The sequence below is a fragment of the Pavona decussata genome, unplaced genomic scaffold (genome assembly GCF_977016875.1).
Source record: "Pavona decussata unplaced genomic scaffold, jaPavDecu1.1 SCAFFOLD_214, whole genome shotgun sequence".
Lineage (NCBI taxonomy): Eukaryota > Metazoa > Cnidaria > Anthozoa > Scleractinia > Agariciidae > Pavona > Pavona decussata.
In genome coordinates this window covers 1,836,579-1,853,370 of record NW_028145619.1, presented here as the reverse complement: position 1 = coordinate 1,853,370, position 16,792 = coordinate 1,836,579, and the positions used below count along the sequence as shown (strand labels likewise).

The 16,792-nt window shown below is 38.1% G+C and overlaps 1 protein-coding gene across 1 annotated transcript; it reads left to right on the top strand.

Moving 5' to 3' along the window:
* Positions 1–5,717: 5,717 nt before the first annotated feature.
* LOC146460185 (uncharacterized) lies at positions 5,718–10,592 on the top strand. The gene is made up of 2 exons (XM_085088485.1): positions 5,718–5,938; positions 9,373–10,592. The coding sequence occupies exons 1-2, from the start codon at positions 5,796–5,798 to the stop codon at positions 10,349–10,351; spliced, it is 1,122 nt and encodes a 373-aa protein (XP_084944611.1). The 5' UTR covers positions 5,718–5,795; the 3' UTR covers positions 10,352–10,592.
* Positions 10,593–16,792: the final 6,200 nt, after the last annotated feature.

Here is a 16,792-nt window from a genome sequence, read left to right as displayed (position 1 = left end):
ATCGGCAGATGTGTCAGGAATTTGTAAATAAAGATCGCTGAATATTATTTGCAATCCTCCTGTCTTGATATGACGCTCTCAGTATCATGGGTCAAAAGGCAGCTCGTCATTGAGAGCAAGCTTCTCTTGACAAGAATGCCAAACTTGCCCATTTTTTAATATCAGCTGAATTGCATAGGTGACGTAATTATCAAGTTCATTTTGGTCAGTGCTTTGGACTTTAGACTTGATCCTTACACTCCCTGCATGGAGCCCGTTTGCCGAATTACACTACTTATACCAAGAGAGGATAAATACCTTACCGATCCCGAACATTGTTTTTGCACGTAATGTGCTGCAACAGAGATTGGATTTGTGAATTTTTTGAAAACGACTATAATATCATTATGATTTCTTGGGAAACGTTGGGCAAATCGTTTTTACGTAACATAGCGTGCGACAATTTTTATAACGTAATGTCTTGTTGGGAAACGTTCGCGCGCTTTGTGACACGGTAACGATCTTTAATGAAACGCTGTAAGAGAAAAAAATCGCCGTTAAATATGAACTGTGTAGAACCAACTTGAAGTTGTACGCAACATTGTTAGGGAACAAGTTGCAAAATTTTTTCTCGTATTATTCAGTGCTAAAGCGCCTTTTCAAAGAGAAAAGATAAAAATAAGGGAAAAATCACGAAAGAGAGAAGAAAAGAAAGAAAGAAAGAAAGAAGACAAAGAATGGTACGTCAGTCAAAAGTCAAGTTGCTCTGAAAAAGGTCTCTGTACAATAAAGCTCACCACGCTTTGTCTACAGCTCAGTGGCAGAGTGCGCGTCTATTGAAACTATTTAAAGTACGTGCATTTCAAGTTAAGCTGATCTTCATTCCCCCTACCCCCCCCCCCCCCCCTGCATGTAAAGCGTGCGCTTTTAAAAGTTTCCCCTGTAATTTCTTGTAAGTTCCTTAAGGAATGTTATTTTAAGTTATTTATTTACGTAATTTATCACTGACTGCTGTCCCCCTTTCTCTCCGCCCGCCTCGACTAGGACCTGCTATTTGCGGGCGGAATTGTTTATTGTTTATTGAGGATTATGAAATAAATGTGAATGTAAGGAAAAGCAAATTTTGGACAAGAAAATGTAAAGAAACTTGAAAGTTGCTTTTATGGAACTGCAAAGTCTTAAATCTAAAGGTAGAGTGTTCCATATTAAGTTCATTGTTCTCAGTGCTTTGGACTTTAGACTTGATCTTTAGACTCCCTGCCAATTTTTTCAAGTTGCAATCCACTTCCATCCTACCCATCCGCAGCCAAACATAATTAACAGTAGTTTCTGTGCACTAGTAAGGTTATTGTTAACAAAACGAAACCAATATTTCAACTACTCCACTAAAATTAATACGTTCTTTTGGCAATTCACAGTGATCCCCCCCCCCCCCCCCCAAAAAAAAAAAAAAAAAAAAAAATCGGTGACACTGCCCCTTAAACTGAGAGGGTATGCTTTTCGCACACACAAAAAATCACCTGTGTTCAATTTTATGGGTAGCAGTGAAACTAACAGATTTGTTGAGCGTTCCCAGAACAAAACATGACAAAAAAAAATATAATAACAGATATGCAAAGTCTTTACATCAAAAGTTTCCTTGCCATTCGTGGCCATTAAGGCACTTATTGATAATAGTTTCAGTTCTAGCGTAGAAACTTTAGGTTTCCATTGGTGTAATTGTGACTTTTGGCTTTTCAAAGTGTTACTAAACGTTGCTGACATGGACACTTTAATTACAAACAAAAAAATCGTGTCTTCAGACCCCGGCCGCTTTTCCTCACAAATGTGTCTTAAGACTTGCTCGCAGGATGAATTCAGTTTCTGACGAAAAATATTCTCAGTCAAGAAAGGGGCGTTTGTACTAGCTTTCCAGAGGTGAATTCAGTTCATCTTTAACAATTGCGTGGTCAACAAAAAGGTTATCATGCGATAACAGACAATTCGCCTGAACTTTAAATTCCAAACTACTCTTTTATCACTATTTGGTCTAATGTGATGTGCAGTGCGAAACTCGCGCTTTGATTGGTCTAGAGGAGTCTGTGATAAAAGTGCAGACGTTTGATCATAAATGACAACATCTAAATTTGCCCTCTTAATGTCCGCGCAAATTATTATTAGGATGATGTTTCTGAACGTCTTAATCTTTTGCTGGATAAGCGATATCGAAACATTGTATAGAACAAATAGATTCTATCTGGCCGTGCACGTGTACTCTAATAACGCGCAGGTGACGCCAAAACGTGATAAGAACATCAGTGACGGCTTTCACTTAGGGCAGGTAACCTACTTCTTTGCTGTTAGTAACACCCTTTGACATCATCGGTGTGTACCTGTAGGACGAAACGGAGCGCATCCAAGGACTCGCCATGCGAACATTTTTTCCTGACCCAAAGTATGCAGATGCATTTGAAATACATATTATATTCCATATCTATATTCCAGACAAGAAACACTATAGATCATAAAGCTTGCTACTCCTTTACCACCAAAGTCAGTTCATCAGAAATAAAAGACTTTTTGATATTCCTGTTGTTTATGAAACATATCGATTCAGGAATTCCTTCATTATAAGCCATAGCATATGATCAGCTGTATTACAATAGAACGTTTTAACGATATTTTAATTATTCATATTAGTGTTTTATACTTTAATTTATACTTTTATTTATACTTTTATCTATTACTATATTTTGAGACACGTGATTCAGTTGCCTAGACTGCAAAGTGTATTGTTCAATAAACGATTTGTCATTGGATTACACATGAACGGGCAAATGGAATCTATTTGTTAAGTATATTGTACCGTATTTTCTCGATAAAACGCCGAGTTCAAATAAACGCCCGCTCTACGAGACCGAGTCTTTAATACCCCCCCCCCCCCCAGCGTTTATTTGAGATGAGTATATTTAAGTCTTTTTATCACGAGGGTCTCTCCAGCGTTTCTTCAGATATTCCTTGACTCCTTCCATAATTTTGCCTTTCTAAGATCTGAAATGGAAGAAAAGATAGTAACAGGAACCTCGAGACCTGATGTAATAATTGCCGGAGTTTAGTGAACTGAGCAGAGATCGGCGAAGTTAGTTATTTATTGTTATGCTGTTTCTGTTCCTGTCAGTGATATTTTTTGCTACGTAACTTGCCAGTTTTATTGAGACAAAGTTGAGGCAAAAGCTGATAGACACTGGAACAACGTTGGCGACATTTTTTCGCTCGTCTTTTGCTAATGTTTTTGTTGAAATTTGGTTCTTAATTCACTATTTTTTATCAGATGCTATTGAAGAAAAAATGCCTGACTAAAAAAAATAAAAGGAAAACTTCATTTAATAAATAAACACCAGTTGTACGAGGCCGAGTTTTATAAACCGCTGCTGCGTTTAATCGAGAAAATCCGGTGTTGGTGATCTGACAAAAGGGGCTGATCACAAAGTCCACCAACAGGGAGAACCCGATAACACGGGCCATTTAAATAAAAGGAAAATGACTGAAGCAAGCATTAGTTCGAGATCAGTTATGATAAACCAGAAAAGAACCCGTTGTGTCCATTAAAGAAGATTAAGTACTTTGGGCAAAAGTGATGAACTAAATCTTCTCAAATTTTTATAGATCCATTCTTTACTGAGAGGTCCTTAAATTACAGAGAGAAAAATATGTGTATCTTTTCACATTTATGTAATTTAATGCTGTCTTTATGTTACTTTTCTTATATATTGTAATTTCCTTTTGTTGTAAACCATTGAAATAGTGCATAATAATAAAAACCTTAACCCTTAACCTTAAACCTTTTACTTGCGATGTTTGAGTAAGGAAAGAACTGAATTGTATTTTTATGGAACACGGCTTGATATGGGCATAATATTTGATTTTTTCTGCGCTTGCATTGTCCTCTTTTGTTTTGTTCGGCTGAAGGCTTAAGCGTTGTATTGATTTAGATCAGTGGTAAACTGAAAGAGCTTTTAACCTTTTATAATTATATTGTGTTCTTTGAGTACAAAGGATGTTGTGCCGCTAGCACTAAAGACACAAATGACGTTTCAGAGAAATAGTTAATACAGTGTATGTTAAAGTGCTAAAGTGAACCTATGAATTTTCCTCGTTAGCCCTAGTGATAAGGAAAATGGAGACCACGCGAGGCTAAGAAAGGAAAAAAATATCTTCGACCTCGGCGGGAATCGTACCCACGTCCTCCTTATTTGATAAACCGTTGTTATGCCGACGGAGCCACGAGCCAATGACGGGAGCAAGTCATGGGAGATTATGGTAGTATTTGCGACAATGTAAGTGTGAAGGGTACAATGAAGTTTGTGCCGACCTATTGAGATCGTGTTGCTAACTTGGCTCAGAAGGAAATTCATGGGTTCACTTTAGCTCTTCATGTACACTACAGGGTTAATTCTCTGATCCATCACTTGTTCTTTAGATAACCCAAGAACAGAGAAGTTAAAGTGAAAGGTGGAGCCATTGAAAAATTATGCTTGTTTAGAGCTTGAATCTAATTAGGTTAACGAGGACCAAGGAACAATTCTCGATCATTTCTCAGTAATACTACCATTAGCACAATGTACTTTTTGTTATGCGAATGCGATCGATGAGAAAGTCGGTGCGAGACAATGGCTGTGTTTAGTGTTTACTTATATTGCTTCCAATTGTTATTCTTAGAAGTGCAAAAGGTAATATAAAAAGAAATTTACGTGTTCAATGGATATTGGATAGTCCGTGATCATGAGCACCGCGGTCCGTGTAGTCTATTTAATTTTCTAATTAAAAGACTAGGGAACTTGCTAGAGAGTATTTAGTCATAACAGCTTCGCTCAATAAAACTAGAAATTTTCAAAGAGCCCCGTTTACCTGATATTTTTTAAGAATGGAAGAAATATTGCCAATGTTTATTTTTCATCGGGTGGATAATACAATAAACGTAATACTGCCGACGCTCAACACAATCAACTTACAATATTCCTCACGTCATTAACAGCCGTTTCGTAAACTGAACGTGGGTAAGAAGGAAATTGCTTATATAGCATAGAATTTATTTTCTAACCCAAAAAGCTAAACTCAGACAAGGTTCTGTAACGTGTTTCAGGCACAGGTCATGTGACCTACTTGATCAGTCACGTGTGTTCGGCGGAGATTTATCCAATAAAGTCGTATGGCTTAGATTCATTTTCTCTTCCCCCGCTGGGAAATAGAAGAGGCAATCTATTTACTTGATTAATAAAGTCGTGTTATTCGTTAATTATCGTCACGAAATTGAAAGGTAAAAGGAATAAAAAGAAGAAGAAGAGAAAAAAAAGGAATAAAAAGGAAATGTAATATTCCAATATTAATTTGCTCTGTATTGAAACTGTCAACTGTTAAGAATGACGGAGGTTTTTAATTTTCGTATTACTTAAAGGTAATGAAAATTCTTACGAGTTTAATGATCTAGTTGCATGACATCACGATTTCATTTAAAATGTTAAGAAAACAACCTGATTAAAGAAGGAAAGAGAAGTCGTCGAAGCGTGGAGCGTTCCAGAACATTCCGAGAACGAATTTTTAAGATATTCCACTGGCCTTTCAAACTCTTTGGTGCTAGCCATGCTACGTGGCAGTCTACTAAAAATTTAATGATCCAATCAGCGATGATTGTTCAATATCAGATACTTTCCTCTGAGTGTGTTTGGTAACTTATTTTATGTAATATAGAAATATACCACCCATCGGACCTAAAAGCGCACGGCATACATACTCATTGTCAATAAGTTGAGAACATTTGGAAGTAGACCCAGTGAAGGATGAAAGGATTTTTCATCTTCACTCTGGTCGGTTTCTTGCTTGGTACTTCGATTGCCTTGCCATTGACATATCAAGAGGATGCAAGAAAAAGTGACGAACTCAGGGATATTCAAGAGGACTTTCTTCTCAAGAAAATAGAGTCGTAAGTAAGACGCATTAACATTTATCCTTTCGCCAACTCAGCACCACAAAACAGTAGGCAGTGTTGGACAGTCTAAGATTGGTTTTCACGCTTTAAACTATCATTTTATCCATTCCCCACGCTTAAAAAGAACTAGTCGGCAACGAAATGTAATAAAAGACAGCAAGAGTACATTTCTCTTTATTGGTAAGGATTTATGATTTCCTATACATACACTCACTCAAAAGTCAAATCTACTCTTTACAACATAATGAGACGTACCACAGAAAAATAATGTTGAAAGGTTCTCGTTTAAGCGATTAGTCGTCTTGCATTGAATCGAATGTTCGGGTAATTTGCATAGCACAATAAGTACCATCAGAGGAAACTACTACTTAAACAGTTCTCGTTTGGATGCTCATCGTTTCAGATTTCATTCAAAGATTAAAAAGGCCACCGTGTACAACATAAGAGACAGCACTATGGAAAAGAACAGCAGAATAGATCCTACTCGATGGGCTTTACTTTAGAATTTATGAACACTCTGAAACGTTCTATAAAACCACCTTTTTACTGCATAATAAATAACACCAAAATAAAGTAGACCTAACAGAAGATATCCCAGTTGAATGGTTATATTTAAGGATTCTATCATAATATTCAAACGTCTGACCATGAAGCGCCTTGCACAGCATACAAAACTTCATGACATAAAATTACGGGGAAAAGGTTCTATGGCCATGGGTAAAATGGGTAATTGTGACCTTTTTCTTCAATCATCCAACAATACTTTCCGTGGTGCTGTTTGTTCAGTTTTAGTAGTTGGTAACAAGGTTTTTTTTTTTTTAATATAAATTTTCAGTTTCAGTTTAACTATGAAATACTTGACCTTGATAGTGAGAGGGTCACGTTTTTACAATATTGAGACCACCTAAATCAATTTCGGGTCAATATTTCTTAGAAACGTGGGAAATGGCCCTCAAAAGTGTTTTTTGTTTAGCACTAATGGGATGTCGTTGCCATCGTCCCCTTTTGTCTTTTAGAGTGAATCTCGTATTTAAAATTGTTATCGAATTTATCGTAAAAGTGTGGCTTGACTTTATTCCAGATTATTATTTTATTATCATTTCTTTTCGTCTGAAACAATTTGTGCAGAAATAATTGCTTCTTTGTGGCAGCTAATATTTGCTTTGCAACCAAAGAATAATTATCCTTTGGTTTCAAAGCAAATACAAGTCAATAAATTCTTTCACAAGAATATCCTCTCAGAATATCCTCTCAGTGCGAGATAATTTCAACATGATTAAATATTTCAGACATAAACAGGAAGAATAAGATAGGTCGTCTGAGCTACATACGACGTACTTTAAAATCAGCGTCGTCTAAACGATGTAAAACTACAAAAACACTGCAATTTAAAATATACCTCACTCTTCAAGCCTCTTCATTCGGCTGCCATGTAAAAATTTCATCAAATTGTTCATGTAAGAATCGTTGAATGGCACAAGAGATCGCTGACTTCAGATAAGCCGTCATGAAATATCGTGGCCATCTTGCTTGGACCGCGCGGCTACATATATATGAGCGAAATGTGGACATAGTTCCACTCCTTCTTAGAATTGATTAGCGAGTCTTCTGACACGTTGTTCATCCCAACGTTAGCGTTCTCTAAAAGATGTGACTCAGCATAGCGTCATTGGAGTAAAAAATGGCAACATTCTTCCTGATACTCCCGGCGCATGTATTCCATTCTCATGTTTCTCCTCTCAGTGCTTCCAGAAGGCCGAACTCTCCTCCTTATTGTCGAGTGACTTCATCAGTTCTTCCCCAATGGTGTACGCGCTCTTTGTGTCTACATTGTCTACATTGCCACATTCGGTACATTTTCATTTCAAAGGTCACCCTTTGTCTTTCACACGGTTCTCTCCCTTTCTGTTCTAAATATCATTCCTGGACATTCAGTCTTCTTTTTTGCACTGATGGCTACAATACTGAAGTTGCTTTCAAACAACACTTTACGCACCCCGATCAATATTGAATTTTATTCCAGACTTGAATATAACGCCACCACGTCACCAGATTCGACAATTGAACTGTCGTTCTCATTGGCCTTGTTGTTCATCATATCATGCCCTACGGTCTCGTACTTTGGCGCTGGGTTCTCTAGATTTCCATACTTTGGGAATATGCATCGATATGAGGCTCATTATATGTGTTGCCTTGTAGTTGTAACCCGCCACATACTGTTCTTTATCTTTGACCTTGCCGTTGCCCCCTCTCCACACTCAAAATACGAACCCACGATACAGCATGTGCATTGAATGATCAGCTGTTGTAACATGCTCCTCTTTTTTAAAATCATGATGCAGTCATCAATGCGAAGTTGAGAGTAATTTTGTATTTCTCTTGTGTGTCTACGGAAAAATTACTTAATTTATCGGTTTGAAGCACCACATTCTCTTGCGCTTACACCTTCTCCTTTACCCTTTTTTAAAGGGAGATCCGTTGCATTCATTTTCGCAAAATTGAATGACTTACTCTTCATGTCATAATCGGACTTACTTTCTTATTTTCAGCTTGGTCCTCAATCTCTCCATCGATCTCAAATTGTTTGAAGCTTCTTGTCGATCTACAACAACAGCTTTATTTTATTTTATTGTGGTCAAGGTATGATCACAATATAATTTACTAACAAGATGTCGACGAAAAACGAACCACTTGCTACATTCTTCTAGATATCATTTGATATTCTCCTTGGTTTCGCGACTATCGAAATTGAAATACAAATTAATTAGTTCTTGAACCTGTTCCTCGGTTATTTATTTCAACGTACTGACAGCGAGAACGTGGCTTCCGTCCTGCCGTTCACTAACTCAGTGGAAGATTTCCAGATGAAGCTTATAAATTAAACTTTTACCAATCCACCAGGCAACAAATCCAATACATCTGCTCGTTCTAACAATGCCACAATACATTCTCTCCGTTCGTCCTTTAGATCTTCGATGTGCATGACGGAAAAAAATCGAAAGAGTGTTTGATCGCTTCCTCCAAACGTATGGTTGCCGTGCCTGTTTGTCACTGTTTTCTTTTTCTTATGTTCACATCACCTGATCCGGATTGACCAGTCAGCGTTTTTCGATCACCAGATGATCGGACAGAAGAGCTCGAACAGTCGAATGGCGACAGGCGTTTATTTTTCTTTCCCTCTCGCCTCGCACTCCGCGCTCGGATCTTGCGCGTCGTACTTTGCTAACTAAGTCCGTAGGTAGGTAAACAAGTAAGTAAGTAAGTAAAATGATGAGCCTGTGCCCTCCAAAATAAAGGTTAAATTGTGTAACAAAATTAAGAAAAACTAGGTAACAATCGAAAGCCATATGTAGAAGCCAAAAGTTAAAGTTTTTGGCTAAAAGGTTTTACTTGAACTCATATTCGTTTTCCTTCCTTTTTGATATCAGAGATTACTACAATGGTTTACCTAGAACTGAAGAGAAGAGCGAAGATAAACCTGCATCCGAACTCAAGGAATACAAGGAATACGAGGCTAATGAACAACGTGATGACAAGCCTGAAGGAAAACTCGAAGACGAGGCTGTAAAGGAACTTGTAGACGAAACTGAAGATACAAATCAAGAAACGCTTGTACATTTGGCTGAAGACGAACTTGAAGGCGAGGCTGTGGAAACAATGAGAGATGAAGGTGAGCGAGACGTTGAAGACGAGGGTTTCGAAAATCTTGACGACGAGGCGGGAGATGAAAATACAGACAAGGTTCTGGGAGGATTTAAAAACGAAGGTTTTGAAGAACTTGAAGACGAAAGTCCAGAAGATCTTGAAGATGAAGCTTTCGAAGATGAACTGGAAGACGAGACTTTGGAAAAATCTAAAGACGAAAGTGCTGAAGAACTAGAAGGCAAGGATACGGAAGATCTTGAAGATGAGACTTTGGAAGATGAGCTTGAAGACGAACCTAAAGACGAGCTCGATGAGGATGAGACTGAGAATGAATTTAAAGATGATAAAGCAGAAGAACTTGTATATGTTGGTGCAGAAGATCTTGAAGACGACACTTCGGAGGAATCTAAGGACGAAAGTGATGAAAAACTTGAAGACGAGGGTGCACAAGATCTTGATGACGGGGCTTTCGATGAAGAAGGTTTTAAGCAAGAAGAATCGGAACAACCTGAAGAAGGTGTGGATGAACTTGAAGACGAGGAAGAAGACGAACAGAGTGACGAAGAGGACGAGATTTATAATAAGAAGGAAAATTACGAGATGGAAGTAGAAAGCAAAGCCGTATTTGAGGAAGGTACCAAAGGAAGCGAAAATAATACTAACGTGGGCCAATCAGTTCATCAAAATAGTCAGAACCCTCCTACCCATCCTCCTCCTCCTCGTCCGGGTCGCAAACGATACCAATTTCCAATTGGCAAATGAAATGTCACTACTATGGATGAATAAGTGAATGCGGACATGGTTTAAGTTTTTCTGTGTAGGTGTGATAATAGTTGTGATCACGGTCAGAGCACTGGCATGACAGTGAATACTAGGTCAGAGAACCCCCACAGTGGGTGTGTTGAGTACAATAATCAGTAAAAAAAAAATAGATTCCTTATTTAACCTGAAGAAAGTATTTTTCATTTACTAGACATTTATTAAAGCACAGCAACAAAATTGACGTAACATGAACAATTACTATTAGCCAGGGAATCACCCACGAAAGTTAACGAGCAGATGTTGCCTTTGTGAAAGAAATGTGACGTTACATTTTTTCCTTGTTTCGGAATGTTGTAGAATTTTCCCACCTGCCGATTAAGCTCTATATGCCTATTTCGAGGGTGTCTTGAAACTAATGCCAAAATGTAAAACCTCGTCTGGATTTTCTCGAGTTTCTTTCGGTGCTAAAAGAATATTGCTATTGCGATTACAAAGAAAAGAGTTTAGGAAACCATTTTTTGCGCAGTGGAAAAGAACGCCAGTGTAGAAAAAGAGAAGAATCTTCCTTTGAAAGCCATAATGAGATTCTATCCGATGTGAAATTTTCAAGAGATTTAATCAAAGGAAGTGGAAGAAAATTAAAATGATAGCCAAGTACACAAAGAAAGCCAATATTTCAACAGCGATCGCTGAACAAAATTTTTTGTGCTTGATTTTTACCTTTTTGTGGCGTTAAGAAAATTAACATTCTATGAAAAATAATAGCGCGCATAATATCACCAGTGATAACCCTATCGATGGTGTCTTAAATCAATTTTTTCTACTTTCTTGCTGACGTACGGTCTGAGTCTACGATACTCAAGAGGCCCTCAAGGACTCTAGCACGATAACAGATCCGCGTATAGGGAATGTTTATCGACATGAGCTATGAGAAACATGAAACTCGAGTCCTCGACAAAACTGAGTTGTTTTTACAGCCATTTTCAATCATACGTGCATAGCCAGGCTATCTTGTGACAAGTGGTGTTGGTAGACTTTCTTAACAATCAATTTTCGTGGAACTCTGACAGTTTTACGGAGTTCATTCGGGTGGAAAACGGATTTTTCTCCCCGATAGTGCGCCATTTTTTTCGCCTCTTGGTCGGCGGTCTGTTGGGGGTGCAACATTTGAACGGATTAATTTTTCTTGTAAACTTGACGCTTTTATCGCTTTAATCATCAAGGAAGACACTAGTAAACACCAGTTTAAACTATAGCCTCGCACGCAATCGTTTTTAGGGGAATCGTATTACCTCCTCCCCGCAAACGAGTCCCCTTAAATACGACTGCGTGGGAGGCTATTTAAACTAAAGCTTATTTTAAAAAAATATGGGAAAATTAACGCAAAGTAGAAAAAGTCTTAGGCCCCGTTCAAACAAGGTGCCTGTGCCCGGTTCTCGGGCACGGGCATTAGTCTGAACATACGTCATCCGTACGGAATTAAGTAGGGAACTAGTTTATGTGATTGTTACGGGTGCCGTCGCTTTCGCAGAGAGACCCAGTGGTGGAATCGCGAAAAAAGGACGTCGCTAGTATTTAGTGCCTTTGGAAGTCTACTGAAGATACGTGCACAAACTGACTTTTATGTTTGGAAGTTAGCCGTTAGATTTTCAGAAATTTTTCTCAGTCAGTAAGATAAGTTATGAGAAATATCGTCGCCATGGTTTTAATTCCGTACCATGGGCGGACTTCCAGGTGGAAAATGCCTTACGATTTCGATAATTCGGTTCAGAGCTACAAAGGTAGCGATAGACGGTCGTAGAGCAGGCAACCGTTTCTTTTGTTTCACCTAGCTCAGTCTATCATTTAACTTAGTTAACACAGGAATCCGAGTACAAAGGAGTCAGCGATATTTTCATTTCCTGAGCTTTATTCGACTCCTTCCATGTTTAATTTGAAGAAGTGTTTATTATTCTTGAAGTGCTGAAAACGATCCTACTGTCTTTCGGCCCTCCGGTGACATTAGCCCACCTCTCCTAGCAACAGTCAGACGTTTCCACAGTGACCCAGCCGTGACTGTAGCCTCCGTAGAAAAAGCGAATAGCTCGAGATAAAGGTACTTTGCCTAAGTAATATCACTGTCGGTATTCATGTCTCCGTTCAGCTCAGTGTTAAAAATTCTCCCATTCTCCTTTGTTCTTTTTTGGATTTTGAAGCTCTTCTTTTTCTTCTATCTTGGGCCTTCTGGCTACTTCAGTTCAAGCCTTCAAATATGTTTCCTGGGGGTTTTCAGTACGTAAGTGCACAATTGGCAGTGAGTAAATTTTCAAAATGGCGGCAATCCTCAGGCCCTTTGGCCAACGCTTGGTCGCCAGGATAGACTCTGGGGAACTGGAATTTTATTACCGCAGGTAAAACAATGGAAGTCGTTACGAAGCAGCCGATCAATAAATTTATTTTGTTTTTCAAATTCTCCAGAGTCCGGCTCCAGGTGATCAACCGCTGGCCAAAGACCCTGAGGACTCTGGGTACGATATTGAAATGGCGGTGGTAAACAGCTGTTGAATCGGAGGGCTGTCGGAAGAAAGCATCGGAGTAAACAGCGATTTGTTGATAACAGTTAGATCTTTGTTCGAGAGACCACTGTTCGAGTAGAGATATCCTAAAGCCTCCCAAATTTTTAATTTGAATTTGAAATTTGCTAAGGTGAACACATTTTTGGAAGGCGTAAAGAATGGAAACGTAATCAGGCTGGGTTTGCAATTGGATGCATGTTACTTCCCTGAGATCGAGCTGAATGGATCGCATTTCACCCTTAATTTATATATTCTATAAACAAATGCACATTTTGTTTTGGATATGCTCTTTCAACCGCTGTTGAGTGTTTCGTTGTGAAGTCGATTTTACAATTCCGTCTAAATTATTAAACTCGGCGCCTAAAACCAAGCATATTTGAACGGCCTTGCAATTGGGCCGGCAGGCGGACGAGATAGTGTAACCATGCCATTGTTATTCAGTTGTGAATTACATAATGGTCGCAACCAATGTAATGTAATCTTTTCTTAACTAGAGTAATACAATTTAGCAAAGGCTGCTAAAAATTCTATTACCTTAAAAAAATAACCTAATATATATAATTAATATCAACTAAATTAAAAAAAGAGCAAGGTTAAAATGGCTGCTCAAGGCAGTCTTTAAGGACTTTAAGGAAAGAAGAATAATTCATCCCCTGTGACTGAAACTTTTTTGGGGGATATTCTCGGTTAAGTGGAGGCGTCAAGGACCTAATTATTTGCATGAGTCTGCTCTCCTTAGGCCATAAAGGGGCAGTTTCAGATTTGAACACTCCGAGCATTTCAGGTAGATATTTAGGACAATCTATGGTGGACAATCATGGTGCCAACGTCCTTTTCCTGTCTAGTTTGAAGGTCGTCCCTGAAGTGCCTGGCTAAGGGATTGAGACCGTACTTCGTACGAATATATCGGTTTGGTGATGACCCTGGCAGGTCTAATGTGTCCCCAAATTAGTCGCACTACAGTTGAGCCACCTTTGCACATTACTAACATGATGTTTTAAACTGGAAATAAATGTAAGAGATCAAACTTACTTGATCAATTCAATTCAATTCACGCGATCCGGTTGGAATCTGCAACAGATAGCGCGCAGATCTTTGGAACCTCTAATTTCGTTGCACCTATCGTTATGGTCCATTGTTTCTGTTTAGGTTTGTTCATTGCGCTGCTATTGTTTTTTCAGCCAATTCTGTGAGCCGTTGTAAGAGGTTCGTGGTGATACTCAAATTTTTTTCAAGAGAAGGCCAATAACTTCACCTAAAAATATACTTCCCATCAAAAGTACTTGTTGAAGTAGAATTTGCTGGAAAACAAGTGGTAAACAAAGTCTCGATTTAGGCGGCCGTAAAACTTCGTTCAGGCTTACGACATGCTGACGATCCTGACTGTAAAGGAGATCAATCCTTCCAAGTAAATGAGACTTACTGAACTTGCTTATGATTGCATGTTGCTCACGGCTCGTTCAATACCATGGAATTTTGAAACATGTATTTTTAGGAGGATCGTAGGTGTAGACAATATTCAGCTGAATATTGAATAACGAAAGTTGTATAATATTACGAATTTTGCATCATGAGCGGCGCATCGTACAGAAGCCACAAACAGCAGTCATAATAAAATAAATAAAATGAAAAATAAATACGTATAAGATTGACTTTTGTTATTAAATTTAGCAGAAAAACTAACGCGGAGAGATTTCGACGTTTCGATGACATCCTGTCATCATTATCAAGAAAATGAAGACTATTGTTTTCAGTTTAGTTTTGTCTACTTACTTATGTAAATTTTCTTCATTTTCTTGATAATGATGACAGGATGTCATCGAAACGTCGAAATCTCTCCGCGTTAGTTTTTCTGCTAAATGAAAAATAAATAAATAACTTTATTCTAGTGTCGAAGTATTTAGCTCTGTTGCGCTTATTGGGGACACTATAAATAATTGAAATAAATATACAAACTGAACATAACATTTGATAAAAATTCCAACTGATGGGAGGCAAACCATTTGGCTATTTACAAAGCGTGGCCTTGGATTTGAAAATGGGGCTACCGTTAAAGTGAGTTAAGGCGGGACTTGAACCCGGGACCTCTGGATTACAAGTCTAGCATCCTGGCCACAAGGCCCCGCCTATTCCCACAAAACAATCAAGTCGTGTTGTCTAAATTAGCCTCAAGAGTAAAGCCCAGTTTTGAACGCTTATTAAAACGCTTAGCACCCCTTGTAAGATGATTTGTTGGATGGGTGTTGGGTGAACTGATATTCAACAGATCATCCAGACCAGTTTCCACTATTTTACAGAAAAAGGTCAGTTTTTTTTACAATAAATAGATATGTTAAGAATAAAAGAAAATTTCCAGGTTTGAGTATGGAAAATCCCTGTCAGAATAAAGATCCTCCTGGCGGGAACATCAAACTAAGGAATACATCTTTGGTGCATGACATTCCTCTAATATCCATCTCTATTGCAGTTCAAACAGCACACTTTGCCAGTCATTGTTTCCGAACCAAGGACCACATGGAGACTGCCATGTCCAAAAGAGGAAGAAGATCACTAACTAATAACAACAATAATAAACATGATGATAATAATAATAATTATCATTTATATAGCGCACATATCAAAAGTTCAAGGCACTTTCCAATCAAATATCAAGAATATAGAAACTCACATCAATATCTATGGTAAATTTAACTACATTGATACTATGGCAAGGGACACTCAACAGAAAGTTGAGGACCCACGATTTGAAATGAGCAACGATGATTCCCGGCGCGGGGTAATCTACTCGGCTGCCGCAGAACAGTGATCATGATGAAAATATCAATGTGTGCCGGCAATTCCGATATGATAAATAGGGAGTGTAAATCACTCATCAGCGGGCTTGCTCACCATTTTGAAGGCCGGAAGTGTCACTTGGATTTTGACCCTTTTTTGGTGGTGCAATGATACTTCGAAAATAGATATTAAACTATTAATAAAGAAAATAAACTATTCAAAATAGTTGTAGAACACAGTTAAGAAACAAATCAACCGAATTTTTGAAAAGACCAACTTATGACCTGTTCTAGTGCAATTTGGAAAGGAAAAATGGGAGAAATTGCAATTGCAATTTATTTCGACATAGTCTGTGTATGACAAGAGACACTGACATCGCCAGTTTTTGTACACTGGGGTGGTAATTTATAAGGAAACTAGACCAATAATTTCAGGTTCCTGTTAATAGAAAAACATTTTTTTTAAACTGATAACTCCAATACTCCGGGACACTTTCAGGTTTAGTAATCAGGCAGCGATGGAATTAGTTTTTCAATAAATCTTACGACAACCGGCAGGTTTCGATAATGTGCTGGAAGTAAAACATTCCATTTTCAATTTCCAGCGAGTGCTTTTGTGCCATTGTGTTACATAATTTCACCCGATAAACTATGATATGCTGATTTATTGATGCAGGAAACAGACTGTTTGCCAATATCTAACTATTTCAGGAAACTCGCAAAAAATATTGACTGTGGATCAATATATTTGTATTGTTATAATGACTTTGTGATTTTGTGGCATGACATTGATAACTTCTGAGTCTTCTAGAGTAGGCTCTGGATTTAATTAAATAGACGATACGTTTTCCACGAAAAGTTCTTCTTAGCAGTCTGTATCTTTTCAAGTGGAAAACATCTTTTACTATAACCTACCATAATGTGTTAAAATATACGCATGCGAATGCAAGATATCAGAGAAACCCAAAATAGCCTTTTCCCTGCACGCATGTCTGAAAGGATGAAAGTGATAATTTTTCAATATCGGTGTTTTTTAGACATAAGGTGGAGGATATCTGTTTATAAATACGGTTCATGATATCACCCACTCAAGATGTATAAAAGGGCTGCTG